General features: G+C 44.0%; 1 protein-coding gene across 2 annotated transcripts in view; it reads right to left on the reverse strand.

The window, feature by feature from the left end:
• Positions 1 to 4,572: 4,572 nt before the first annotated feature.
• RCC1 (regulator of chromosome condensation 1) overlaps positions 4,573 to 13,854 on the reverse strand; it is a 39,788-nt gene continuing 30,506 nt past the window's right edge. For both annotated transcript variants that reach the window (XM_073564154.1, XM_073564155.1), the window contains exons 7-10: positions 12,983 to 13,135; positions 6,705 to 6,824; positions 6,467 to 6,619; positions 4,573 to 6,235 (exon numbers count right to left, since the gene is read on the reverse strand). In XM_073564154.1, coding sequence (XP_073420255.1) covers positions 6,066 to 6,235; positions 6,467 to 6,619; positions 6,705 to 6,824; positions 12,983 to 13,135 — 596 coding nt within the window. In that variant the 3' untranslated portion in view covers positions 4,573 to 6,065. The remainder of the gene's footprint in view (positions 6,236 to 6,466; positions 6,620 to 6,704; positions 6,825 to 12,982; positions 13,136 to 13,854) is intronic.

The raw sequence follows: 13,854 nt of genomic DNA on the forward strand, positions 1-13,854 counted from the left end.
GAACTCCCTGTCGAGGGAGAAGGGATTCCTGTCCCAAGATCTGAGTATGGCTAGTTGAAGGACCCTGAGGTGAAACTGGGCAAATGGCACTGCCTCTATTGCTGCTGCCATCCGGTCGAGGACTCTCATGGCAAACCGGAGATCGAGGAGGACTGCGAAGGAGTGTACGAACTCCCAGACGGATGGCCAGTGTCTTGTCCTTGGGAAGGAGCACCAGGCCCCTGGAGGTGTCGAATAACATTCCCAGGAATGTTAGAGTCTGACTTGGGATAGTCGACGATTTCTGTAGGTTGACTAGCCATCCCAGGCGACTCAGTGTGTCTATTGTGATTGAGACACTGACCTCGAAGTCTTTGAAAGTGGGAGACTTGATGAGGAGGTCGTCCAGGTACGGGATGACTAGAAAGCCTCTTGAGTGCAGAGCGTCCATGGTGGCCGCCATGACTTTGGTGAATGTTCTTGGAGCCGTGGCGAGTCCGAACGGAAGGGCGACAAACTGGTAGTGGTTTTGGTTGATCGCGAACCTGAGAAACCTTTGGTGGGCGGGGGCAATTGGTATGTGCAGATACGCATCCTGTATGTCTATGGAGGCAAGGTATTCTCCTTGCTCCATGGATGCAATGATGGACCAGAGGGACTCCATGCGGAAATGACGGACCCGTACGTAATTGTTGAGCTGTTTTAGGTCCAGTATGGGTCGGACGCTGCCTCCTTTCTTGGGGACTACGAACAGATTTGAGTAGAACCCTCGGAATCTCTCGTTCGCGGGAACCGGCACCACAACTCCTGCTTGAAGGAGAGAGGAGACCGCTTGGTGGAAAGCACGAGTCTTGTCTGGTAGTGTTGGAGGAATAGAGAGGAAGAACCGGTTTGGTGGCGCGGAAGTGAACTCTATCTTGTATCCGGAAGACACTATTTCCCTGACCCACTTGTCTTCTGTAATAGGCAGCCAGACTTGCTGAAAGAGTAAAAGTCGGCCGCCTACTGGTGGGGTGTCTTGCGGAGTTCGTGAGTCATGATGAAGCGAAGTTCTGAGGTTTTCCTCCCTTGGGTTTCGCTTGGCCTGCTTTCGACTGCCAAGACCTGTCCGGTCGCTGCTGCGTCCGTGGGTTGTCCCTGCGTGGAGAGCGGTTACGGTTTTGCGCTGGGCGCGAAACGGACCAGCCCGAGGAATTCCGAAAGGATCGGAATCGTGTCTGGGTTCTTCGTTTAAACGTGCGTTTCGGTTTTAGTTGAGGGAGAGAGGTACTCTTACCCCCAGTGGCATTGGCTATCATTGTGTCCAACTTTTCGCCGAAAAGTCTTCCAGTAAGATACGGAAGTCGCGTGAGGGACTTCTTTGAGGCCGCATCCGCTTTCCATTCTCGCAGCCAGAGGATGCGTCGGATCGTGATGGCGTTTGATGCTATTCCCGCTACACCTCTTGCGGAATCCAGGGCTGCATGAATCATGTAGTCTGCTACCACTGCTATCTGGACCGCTTGGTCCGAGAGCTCAGGATTTGAAGCTTGAAGACCCTCCTGTAGTTTTTTGGCCCAAGCCAGGATGGCCTTGGCCGCCCACACTGAAGCAAACGCAGGGCCCAGAGAGGCGCCTGCCGCTTCGAAAATAGAAGAGCCATGCGTTCTACTTGCCGGTCTGCTGCGTCCCTGAGAGTTGAGCTATCTGGCAGAGAGAGTAAGGTCTGCGCTGCTAGCCTCGAAACCGGGGGGTCGACTTCAGGTGGATCTGTCCATTGTTTGGTGTCTGTCTGTGGGAAGGGGTACTTCGCTTCCAAATATTTGCGATTAGCAAATTTTTTCCTCAGGCTGCGCAAACTGTTTGGTAAGTATTTTCTCAAACTCATGGTGATTAGGGAAGACCTTAGGTGGTTTCTGAACACTTTCGAAGCAAATCCTATGTTTCGGGACCGACTCTGGAATTTTTAGCACCCGATGGATGGCAGAGATTATGTCCTCAACTAGCGCTGTATTGCTAGGGGGAGAAGGTACCACGGACCTCTCCGTCTCGTTATCTGAGTCGGAGTCACAGATGCCCTCCGAATCCTGTGCCTCACTAAGGTGATCCCTGGAGGGCGACCTGGGGCGGGGGTCTTCTGTGATGGGGGATCTCTGTGGTAAATTGCACTGTGACAGGAGACTGCCTAGGAGACCTGGAATGACGCTGTCTCTCCCTGGAGGGGGACGACCTTGTGCTATAGGATGACTCAGGTGATCGAGACCTGTGGGTCCGCTTACGTCTGTGAGAGTCGGAAGCAGCATGTTCCTGAGACAAGCTGTCCGTTTGCTGTGTAACGTCCATAGCCGGAGCCCGACTGCAGAGCTTGCAGCAATGTGGCAGTTAGGTTGTCTATGGACTGTGTCATAGACTGTGACATCTGAGTTGCCCATTCCGGCGTGGCCTGTGACACTGAAGCGTCAGTAGGGACTCCCTGGGGTTCTGACCCAGAGTTCTGGATGCAGTCCCGGCAGTGCGGATACGTGCTGCCACTAGGGAGCGTGGCTTTGCAGGCTGTGCAGAATGCATAGAAACATTCCTGCCTGGTTCTCTTCCTCGAGCCCGGCATAGTGCACAGAGGCTGGCTATAAGGGATCGTAAAGGGGTGGCTACGCAGAGGGAACCCACAGATAGCCTTATAGGAAGTATAGATTCACAGCCGAGTATGAGAACCCAGCTATGAGCTTACCCCACCGGTGTGCCCCTAGGTCCAGCGCCGACAGATCCCAGTTCTGTGCCCCCCGGAGACTGCTGTGATGCTCCTTCTCCTGGATCTCATCCAAAAAAAAAAAAAAAAAAAAAAAAGGCCACCGGGACTCTGAGGAGAGGGAGGAGAGCTGAAAAGGGCGCGCTGGGCTGTGTAAAAACGCGCCCTTTCTGCCTCAATCCGCCCCTTCTATGACACTTCAGTGTTTCATTTTAGTCATCCGGGGGGCGGGGAAAAGGCGGCGGCTTCGGCTAGGCCGAAGCCGCGGTCTAATTTAGAGGCCTAATGCCCAGGAGGGCTCCAGAGCGGCGCGGTAGTCCGGGGGGGGGGGCAGATTTGTACCAAACCCCCCCAGAATGGTCGACTGGATAGCGGTGGGGGTAGCATTTCCTGTATGGGGGGGCCCCCGGAGCGCTATGGAGCCGCTGCTGCTGCAGGGACAGGGACGCAGAAAAGCCCTGTCTCTGCTGTGCCATCCAGTCCGCACCCTCCCCCGGCCCCAACAGGATCCCTCAGCTGGTCTGGGGTCCCTGGAAGTTGCGGAATGCTGCCTGTACTCCGACCCTACCTGAGGCGTCTCAACCTAATGCCCCCTGCGGGGGATTAGGGAGGGTGCATCTGTCACCGTCAGGGGGTCTTCATCCTCTCCTCAACCTCAACCCAGACCCCAAAGGGGTTGGGGAAGGAGGGGGGTCTCGACTTCGAACCAGGACCCGAGGGACTGGGGAGGGAGCGACATGGGGAATAGCCACCTCGACCTCAACCGGGTACCCCTAATGGGGGACCGAGGAGGGAGCCATGCCGGGAGTCTCGCTGGAGACCCGCTTTTCTTCATCTGTAGTCCTTTGGAAAAAAATCCAGGAAAAAGACGGAGTAAAAAAAAAAAAAATTCTTAGGTGTGCCTCCTGCGACACTAAGCAAAAACTGGAGAAGGCCGACGCCGTCCAGGGGTGTATACTGCAGGAGGAGCCAAAGTTAATCTTTTTCAGATTATGCATAGTGTCGCCTCCTAGTGGACAGCAGCATAACACCCACGGTTCTGTGTCCCCCAATAAGGCGACAGAGTAAGGTGGGTGGTAACAATTGCCCTGATTGTTTGGACCAGACATAACGTTAAGTGTGTAACAGTACGGACACAGAGGGCTAATAGATGCATAAAGCATGTGGGAACATGATACGGGGAACCTGGTTATGGTAAAACTTTTGACTGTGCCACACAGGGATAGATTAGGTTATTGTGTTGAGGCGGTAGGCCAGTCTGAATAAATTAGTTTTCAGGGAACGCTTAAAATTGTAGGGATTGGGATTATGTATTTTCTGGAGACAAAAGAACTAGTAGTGGCAAGTTACTGAGAGGGTTTTTAATGAGCCTGGATTTTGGGGTCCTATTTTAGGAGAGACCAGAAGAGCTGGGTGGGATTGACTGCTATTATACCTCCATTACAGGTTTTGATGGGACTATTTAAGGCAGCTGAGCTACTCCAGTGCTGTGTGTGTGGGAGGAGGGAATACATTTTTACTGATGGTCAGTCTCTTCCACAGGCTGAGTGGAATTAAATAATTACCAACAAGATCATTACATTGGTCTGATACAGAATTACACCAAGTTATAGTAGTGTATTCCCAAGTGAGTTTTTCTAAAGAATGCTGTACACTGATCTCCTCAAATATACAAGTGTCATATGACCACGCTTCTCATTTCCATAGATCTTATACTATACATTATTGCATAACTAGTACTTAATCTGCATCTTTTCACTCTACAAACATGTCAAAAGCTCTCATTAAAGGATCAATTTGTGTATGATGTTCAATAACAAATCAATTAAAAAAAGATCTGTACATACACAAAAGAATGAATGAACAGCTTGTGAAAAATATTTATTCCAAAAGATAGACAGTTTCTTTAAAAGATGTTTCACATCCCTGTCAGGTAAAATCAAACATTAACAAAAGAAACAATTTGTTTTTTTACAGTCATGCACACCCATACCACGCTTATAAAAATAAAGCAATCTGCTTTTTTATGACTGGATATTAAAAAATAAAATTATTTAACAAGTACAAGTCTGAAGAACAGTGCATGGAGCAATTTTTTGTACTCTGTAAGCAATGTTAGTGCCACGGGACAGGATCAAAATAGAGGATCAAAAATGTGTTAATCTGTTGGGAGAAGTGACTACAGGCAGATCATTTTTATGAATTTCTGATCAATACACAGGAAAGTATACATGAAGACCACAAAAGAGGATATCCCCAACATTTCAGGAAGGATATTAATAAATTATATCCTACAAAAATCAAGGAGTAAATGACCCTAAGAAAGTGAGCCAAAAACTATGAAGACATTTAAAAAAAAAAATAATATTATATTATATACACACACACATTTTTATTACATTTATAAAAAATAGGTTAAATATTTTTTGTCAATAAAATACATAGTAGGGGCTGCAGCAAACCAGGACATATTACTTTATGGGTAAGCACTTATCACTATTCTTATACATTATTTTACCCTCCTTACTGTGACTTCCTTATACTGTTTCTTCCCATTATGTTTCATTGGGTGATGCGGTAGTTATATGAAACAAAACTCTGACTCTTTCCATGTTCAGTGATACTTAAACCAAGTTTGTATTCAGTTCTTGCTACCCAATTACTTGCAAATTACACATTTTGTCCTTGGTGCTCTCACCATTGATCCACTATTATACATTTTATTGACAAAAAAAATATATTTTGCTTATTTTGGATACTTGTAATAAAACTTGATATTTTTTGTATAGTTAAAGGGGTATCTTACCTCCAAGATCCTATCCCAATATGTAGTAGGTGTAACAATAATATTAGGAAATACCTTCAACTAGAAATGTGCTATAGTTTTTCTGATTGGTTATGTCTTTCCTCATGTGCAGGCATTGCGGGACCTCTGGTATTCATGGTTATAACCAATAGCAACTAGCTAACTAAAATCCTGCAATGCCTGCAGATTAGGGAAGAGACATAACCAATCAGAAAAACTATACTACATTTCTAGTTGGCAGTATTTCCTATTATACCTACTACATATTGGGATAGGATCTTGGGAGATGGGAATACATATTTAAATACAGTAGGTCTTTATCATTTTTGTCTCATTTTCTTAGGTCAATTACTCCTTGCTTTTGTAAGATATATTAATTTATGAGTGAGTATTTTTAGGAACGATGGTCCTTTATTCTCTCCAAAATTTATGTTTTGAGATTTGGTAATTAATACAGTATGGGTGGAATCAATTAAATGTTCTGAAGTGGCAACGAGGTAAATCATGTCTTCATGCAGCCAACCGATTATCAACACGGTCCAGAAACGAAGAATGTTAGCTACAATCTTTAACTAAAAGAACAGTGTGCTGTCCCCCACTGGACACAGACAAGATCTCTCTGTTCTCCAATTGCTTTCCAGTCATTTCATATGGGCTCCAAACATCATCCTCTTCACCTGTGCCCAGTTGCTGGTTGGTGCCCATACCCCAGGAAAAGACACGACCTAGTTAAAATGAAAGATAAACAGAGAAAGAAACAGTCTCAAACTAAAATAACAAAATTTTTACGTTTTCTATAGCCCTCTCCTCTAATCCTTGCATTTTGGTCTGCTCAAAAAAAAAAAAAAAAAAAAGGAATTCTATGTCAGAGATAAACTAATTTTCATACTTCCTTTTAACATACATGTCTGGATGAAGTAACAAAATTGAGCATTACCTCAAAGACAAATACTTACCATCTTTAGATACAGCAAAACTGACTGAAGCTCCACAGGCCACAGTAGCAATCTTGGGTAATTTAGAAATCGGGGTAGGCTCACTTTTCTCATCAGCATTCTCTCCTAGGCCAAGCCTGCCATATTCAGCACGGCCAAGACTATATGCATTTCCTATAAAAAATCAATAAGATTAGACCATTGGTATCAAAGCTTGACACCTGTAGCAATGATCCGTTTGAAAGTCGTTAGTACTAACCTTCAGAGTCCACACAAACAGTATGATGCTGCCCTCCTGAAAACCCCACCCATGACTTGGTGGAATTTTTGAAAGATGTCAAGTTCTGCGGTGCATAGCACGAACTAGTAGTCTTTGTCCCTGGGGAAAGTAAATTACATGATGTTGAGAGAAAAAAAAAAAAAGAAAAAAAAAAACACACAAGAAAGAGCCTTACAGCTTTTTCCTTAAGTTATATAATAATTTAACCCCTTAACCCCCAAGGGTGGTTTGCACGTTGATGACCGAGCCAATTTTTACAATTCTGACCACTGTCCCTTTATGAGATAATAACTCTGAAACGCTTCCATGGATCCCGGTGATTCTGACAATGTTTTCTTGTGACATATTGTACTTCATGTTAGTGGTAAAATTTCATTGATAAGATTTGCGTTTATTTGTGAAAAAAAACGGAAATTTGGCGAAAATTTTGAATATTTTGCAATTTCCCAACTTTGAATTTTTATGCCTTTAAATCACAGAGATACGGCACACAGAAAACTTAAATAACATTTCACATATGTTTACTTTACACAAGCACAATTTTGGAACCAAAATTTTTTTGTTAGGAAGTTATTATAAGGGTTAAAAGTTGACCAGCGATTTCTCATTTTTACAACCCCCTTTTTTTTTTTTCGGACCACATCACATTTTTAGTCACTTTGAGGAGTCTATATAATAGAAAATACCCAAAAGTGACACCATTCTAAAAACTGCACCCCTCAAGGTGCTCAAAATCACATTCAAGAAGTTTATTAACCGTTCAGGTGCTTCACAGGAATTTTTTGAATGTTTAAAAAAAATTGGACCTGAAGTACTTTTTTGTGAAAAAAAGTTAAATGTTCATTTTTTTATTTTACCAAGGGTAACAGGAGAAATTGGACTGCAAAAATTATTGGCCAATTTGTTCTGAGTACGCTGATACCTGATATGTGGGGGGGGGGAACCACTGTTTTGGCACATGGCAGAGTTCAGAAGGGAAGGAGCGCCGTTTGACTTTCAATGCAAAATTGGCTGGAATTCAGATCGGACGCCATGTCACGTTTGGAGAGCCCCTGATGTGCCGAAACAGTGGAAACCCCCCACAAGTGACCCCATTTTGGAAACTAGACCCCCCCCCCCCCCAAGGAACTTATCTAGACATGTGGTGAGAACTTTGAAACCTCCCCCCCCCCCCCCCCACAAGGGCATCACAGAAGTTTATAACATACAGCCGTACAATTCAAAAATCATTTTTTCCACAAAGATGATCTTTTAGTCCCCAATTTTTTTATTTTCCCAAGGGTAACAGGAGAAATTGGACCCCAAAAGTTGTTGTCCAATTTGTCCCGAGTACGCCGATATCCCATATGTGGGAGAAAACTACTGAATGGGCACACGTCAGGGCTTGGAAGGGAAGTAGTGACGTTTTGGAATGCAGACTTTGATGGAATGGTCTGTGGGTGTCATGTCGCGTTTGGAGAGCCTCTGATGTGCTTAAATTGTTGAAACTCCCCACAAGTGACCCCATTTTGGAAACTTGTGACCCCCCACAGAACTTGTCTAGATGTGTGGTGAGCACTTTGAACCCCCAAGTGCCTCACAGAAGTTTATAACGCCCGGGCGTGAAATTAAAAATTTTTTTTTTCACAAAAATGATATTTTTGCCCCCAATTTTTTGTTTTCCTACGGGTAACAGGAGAAATTGGACCCCAAAAGTTGTTTTGCAATTTGTCCTGAGTAGGCAGATACCCCATATGTGGGGGGTAAAACACTGTTTGGGCGCATGGCAGAGCTTGGAAGGAGCACCATTTGACTTTTTCAACGCAGAATTGGCTGGAATTGAGATCAGACACCATGTCGCGTTTGGAGAGCACCTGACAAACAGTGGAAACCCCCCAATTCTAACTCCAACCCTAACCCCAACACCCCTCTAACCCTAATCTCAGCCCTAATGGGAAAATTGAAATATATACATTTTTTTTTAATTTTATTATTTTTCCCTAACTAAGGGGGTGATAACGGGGGGGGGCGGGTTTGATTTACTATTTTAGCGGGTTTTTATGTTTGGCAGCTGTCACACGCTAAAAGACGCTTTTTATTGTAAAAATAGTTTTTGCATCACCACATTTTGAGAGCTATAATTTTTCCATATTTTGACCCACTGAGTCATGTGAGGTGTTATTTTTTGCAGGACGAGTTGACGTTTTTATTGGTACCATTTTCGGGCACGTGACATTTTTTGATCACTTTTAATTCTGATTTTAGGGACGCAGAATGAACAAAAAACAGCATTTCAACAATTTCTTTTGGGGGGGGTGCGTTTACACCGTTCCGCGTGCGGTAAAATTGATAAGGCAGTTTTATTCTTCGGGCCAGTACGATTACAGCGGTACCTCATTTATGTTTTGGCTCTTTTATGCAATGAAAACAATTTTACATAAAAAATTATTTTTGCATCGCTTTATTCTGTGAGTTATAACTTTTATTTTTTCGCTGATGATGCTGTGTGGCAGCTCGTTTTCAGCGGTACCATGGTTACTTATATCCGTCTTTTTGAGCGCGCGTTATTGTACTTTTTGTTCTGCGGCATGATAATAAAGCATTATTTTTTGCTTTATTTTTATTTTTTAAGGGGTTCGCTAAAGGGGTTATCTAATGGGACACTTTTATAGGGCGGGTCGTTACGGACGCGGCAAAGCTAAATGTGTACTTTTGTTTTTTTTTCTTTTTCTTATTTCCAAAAAATGAATTAGGGAATTTTTTTTAATTTACTTAGCGATTTTTTATAAATTTTTACACTTTTAACTTTATTACATTGTACCAGAGTAGACATAACTATCATGTGTCAGATCGCTGATCTGACATCACAGATCGCTGTGACAGATCAGCGATCTCACACAGGCACAGCACAAGGCTTCCTCATGCCTGCGCTCTGCAGGCAGTGAGGAAGCCGGCTCCCTGCTGGCCCCCACCGCCATATTGGATCCGGGGACCTGCAGGGAAGGAGGCCCCCGCAGCAGCGCTGCACATCGCGCTGCTGCGGGGGTCTCAGGGAAGTACGGCGGGAGCCCCCTCCCTGCCAATGCTTCCCTAAACCCCCGGTACACTGTGATCGTGTTTGATCGCAGTGTGCCAGGGGTTAACGTGCCGGGGGTGGTCCGTGACTGCCCCTGACACATAGTGCCGGGTGTCAGCTGTGATAATCAGCTGACATCCAGCCACGATCAGCGGCGCTCCCCCCGTGAGCATCGCTGATCGCTATGACGTACTATCCCGTCCTTGGAAATTAAGCCCCAGGGCACATGGACGGGATAGTACGTCATATGTCAGAAAGGGGTTAAATGCGCTGCTAGGAGATAAAGCCAAAGCCAAACCATAACCTTGTCACCTGCAAACAGTTGTTTGCCAAACCCATGCGGACAACCTTGAGTTGCTTGTAGACACTCGATTTATTAGGCGGTATTAAACATTCAGCTACATTTTTTTTGCGTTGGAACATTGTTCTTTGGTGCAAGTAATGGAGCATTGTATGTACTACATAAAAATCATGGTTTTCGGAAAGGATGTAGACTTTTTTTCCTATGCAACTGGTGGAACAAAAGGTCTTATTAAAACTGGCAGGAGATTTGGGAATTGATCAGGAGGCTGATATAGACAGGTTAAAAATAAACAAAGTATAGATAAAGAAGTTAAGTAGTCTCGTTAAGTTTAATATTTTTCTTAAGAAAATATTACATCAAATTTGAAACCTTCTCATATGCATTGCTGAGAAACAGTTACGGGTAGTACACTGGGAAAGGATTGATAGTTAAAATGGTCATAACATATACTAATCACAAAGTTAGTGTTAAATTTCGCCCGAAATTCACAGTGTAAAAATTTCACGCTACAGTGAGATTTTATCATGAAAGTGTTGCATTTAAGTAGAAGCATGCAATGGCAATTTCCTCATCTCAAACAATAGCAAACAGTGGTAGGTATACCCCAACAAAAATGTCAAGGTCTCACCTTGTCATGTGGTCTTGAGCAACAATTATAGCTTGACGTTTCATGCTGTTCAGAAGTAGAGTTTTTGCCTGCAGAGGCATGGCATCCCACTCTTTTTGAAGGGCAACCCTCAGGTCATTATATTTCTAAGATACAGAATTACGTGCCTCCACATGACAACTCAGCTGATACTATAGGCTATGGGATTCAGCTTTGGAGAAAGTACAGGCCACTCCATTTGCAGTACCACAGTCTCCATCTGCTAGTCCCTAATGATGCAACCTTGATGAGCTGGAGCATGGTTGTCCACAAAGATGTAATTAGGCCTGTGTTTTGTTCATGCAGAAGCTCTGTGACAGGACTAATGTTATTCAAGTAGTACGGGCTTGTCACTGTACCAAAGTGTAAGGCAGTTCTGTATTAACTAGAAAACAGCCCACACAAACACCACAAAGGCTCGTCTTGTGACAGTGGCTGATGCACAGCGCTCTCCTTGATGTCTCCAACATAGTTGGCAGCCATCATTTCCACTCCGTGTGAAATCGACTAATCAGTGAACAGCACTGAGGCCCATTGATCCTTTGTCTAGTCTAGATGCTCCCTGGCCCATGTTTGTCCCTGGCAATGTGGTCAGGTACCCTTTGCAGGTAGTCTAGTACACAGTACATGCGGATCTAAACGTTTTCTAATGGTCTGTTGTGACACTTGGGTGCCTGGAGTTGTGTGGCATTCATCCGGTTCCGAAGAGCATTGCTCACAATAAAGAGGTCAAAAGTGTGGGGATATGGTCAAATGACATTCACTTCTCTGCCTTTCTGTGACTCGTCCAGTCAGTTGCAACCTGCTTTTGACACCAATTCTAAGCTCAGTGGCCACTTCCATCTCAGAACATCCTGCTTAAAACCTCGCAATGGCGAATTCTTGGTCATTTGAATGGAGTCTTGGTCTCGTGTCATCAAAATGTGAACAGCATTATGTGGAAGACCGTTTACATACCAATTCTAATTAAACTCTAAAATTTATTGGCCGATTAATGGATCAAAACGCCTGTTGTGAACTTGGCCATTAAGCTCTTTGTTAGAAAACAGCAAGTTGTGCAAAAAGTACTGAAAGTTTGAACAGTTGGACATGTGAATTCAAAGGTCTAGAGAAGGTCACTAAGTGCACCTGAAAAGGTTGCCATGCATTTTAGGTTCACCCCGAAATTTCTTTAAAGGGTATAAAAATATTGCTCACAGGGGAATTAACAGAAAAGTTTATGCTCACGATCAGCATGCATTCTTTTCGCCGAGTGTCCGTGACTTATAGGGCCTAGCTGCACAATTTGGCTACACTGGTGATCTGGTAATCTGACTGTATTGGGGAAAAAAAAAAAATAAAAAAACCTACCACAAATCCATCTTCAACCCGAAAAGGTCCAATCAGATCATCTTTAATAATAAAAGCCCATGTCAGTAGCCCACCTCCAAGTTGTTGGCATCCAAGTTAAATGTGAGATCTGTGCTTACCACTGATCCATATGAACACATCCATCTAGCCCTTCAAGATTCACTAATCTCAGTCCATAAAACTTGGGAAAGGGGGTCATGTGGGTGAGTTTTCAGATATTTCTTGGCCCAATATTGTCATTTCAACAAGTGTTTCATAATCAGTGGTGGTCAGGTTCAGCCTTCCTTTGGCCAGGTCTCTGAGCACTCAGCACCTTGCACTTTTGGCCACTACAAAAAGGTTGCAGTTGAAGAATATGACAGCACTGGAGGATAACTGGTTCCTGGCCACTTCCTGTTTTGTCCCTTTTGCCTGAGGAAAACCAGCGGCCTAATAGTTCTGCACAACTTGATAAAGTTGAAAAGTATAATATTACAGGTTATATACACTAGTTTCCTTAATATTGCGTTGATCCAGGGAGCTAGTCTGATTGCCGTATGTGGAGTCGGGAAGGAATTTTTTTCCCCAATGTGAAGCTTCCTGATTGCCACATGGGGTTTTTTTGCCTTCCTCTGGATCAACATATTAGGGCAAGTTAGGATAGGATATGGGTTGAACTAGATGGACTTGGTCTTCCTTCAACCTTAATAACTATGTTACTATGTATCCTTAGGCCACTCCCTACCTGATGACAAAAATACACATCACCTAATGTGTTTCATTCAATAAGCACTCAAGTTTCTGAAGCCTGGAGTTGGGAAATATGCATAAACATAATATGGTCAAAATACTCACTTGCCTAATAATTCTGCACACAATGAAGTGACGAGCAAGTAGTAATAAAAAAAATAAAAAAAACTCACCTAATTGATGATAGTTGGAAAGGCCAAAACCATAAACATGGCCCTCTTGTGAGATAGCAAAAGTAAAGTATGCACCACAGAATACGTCCTGAAAAACAACACGCCCGCACCCTTTAGCCTTCAACTGAATGCACTGAGGAATTAATAGCCGTTCTGCAAAAAGAGAATATTGGTTAAATACATAAATTAAAGTGAAATGTAAGCTATTCATTTATGGGAATCTGCGCGGTGGGTGTCGCGGTCCGGTGCCTCCCATCTTCTAGTGATGACGTCCTCCTTCTTACTTCTCCCTCGGCTCCTGCGCAGGCGTACTAAATCTTCCCTGTTGAGGGCAGAGTGAAGTACTGCAGTGCACAGGCGTCGGGAAAGGTCGGAGAGGTCCGGCGCCTGCGCACTGCAGTACTTTACTCTGTCCTCAACAGGGCAGATAAAGTACGCCTGCGACAGAGCCACGGCAGAAGCAAGAAGGTGGACGTCATCGCTAGAAGATGGGAGGCGCCGGACCAGACGCCCGGGAGAGTATAATTTAACTTGTTTTCTTATCTTTCAGGTTTCATCGGGGGCTTATCTACAGCATTACAGAATGCTGCAGATAAGCCCCTGATGGCGGTGGCAGCAAGCTCATATGGCTAAAAATAGGTGACAAATTCCCTTTAAATAAGTCCAAATAATACAGATACACAATGTCAAGATTGGAAGAGCTCTTGAATGCAGCATTAATGAAGAGGCAATTTACCAAAAATTTACAGGACAGCAATAAATAGAATAACTAATGTTTAACCCATTAACGACCATTGATATGCCTTTTAACAGCAGCCTTATTTCTCATTTTAATGATGCTGAGAAATAAGTTAACATCCTCTCCCCCCACA

Source organism: Dendrobates tinctorius, unplaced genomic scaffold (genome assembly GCF_039654945.1).
Source record: "Dendrobates tinctorius isolate UK_male_01 unplaced genomic scaffold, ASM3965494v1 ptg000015l, whole genome shotgun sequence".
Lineage (NCBI taxonomy): Eukaryota > Metazoa > Chordata > Amphibia > Anura > Dendrobatidae > Dendrobates > Dendrobates tinctorius.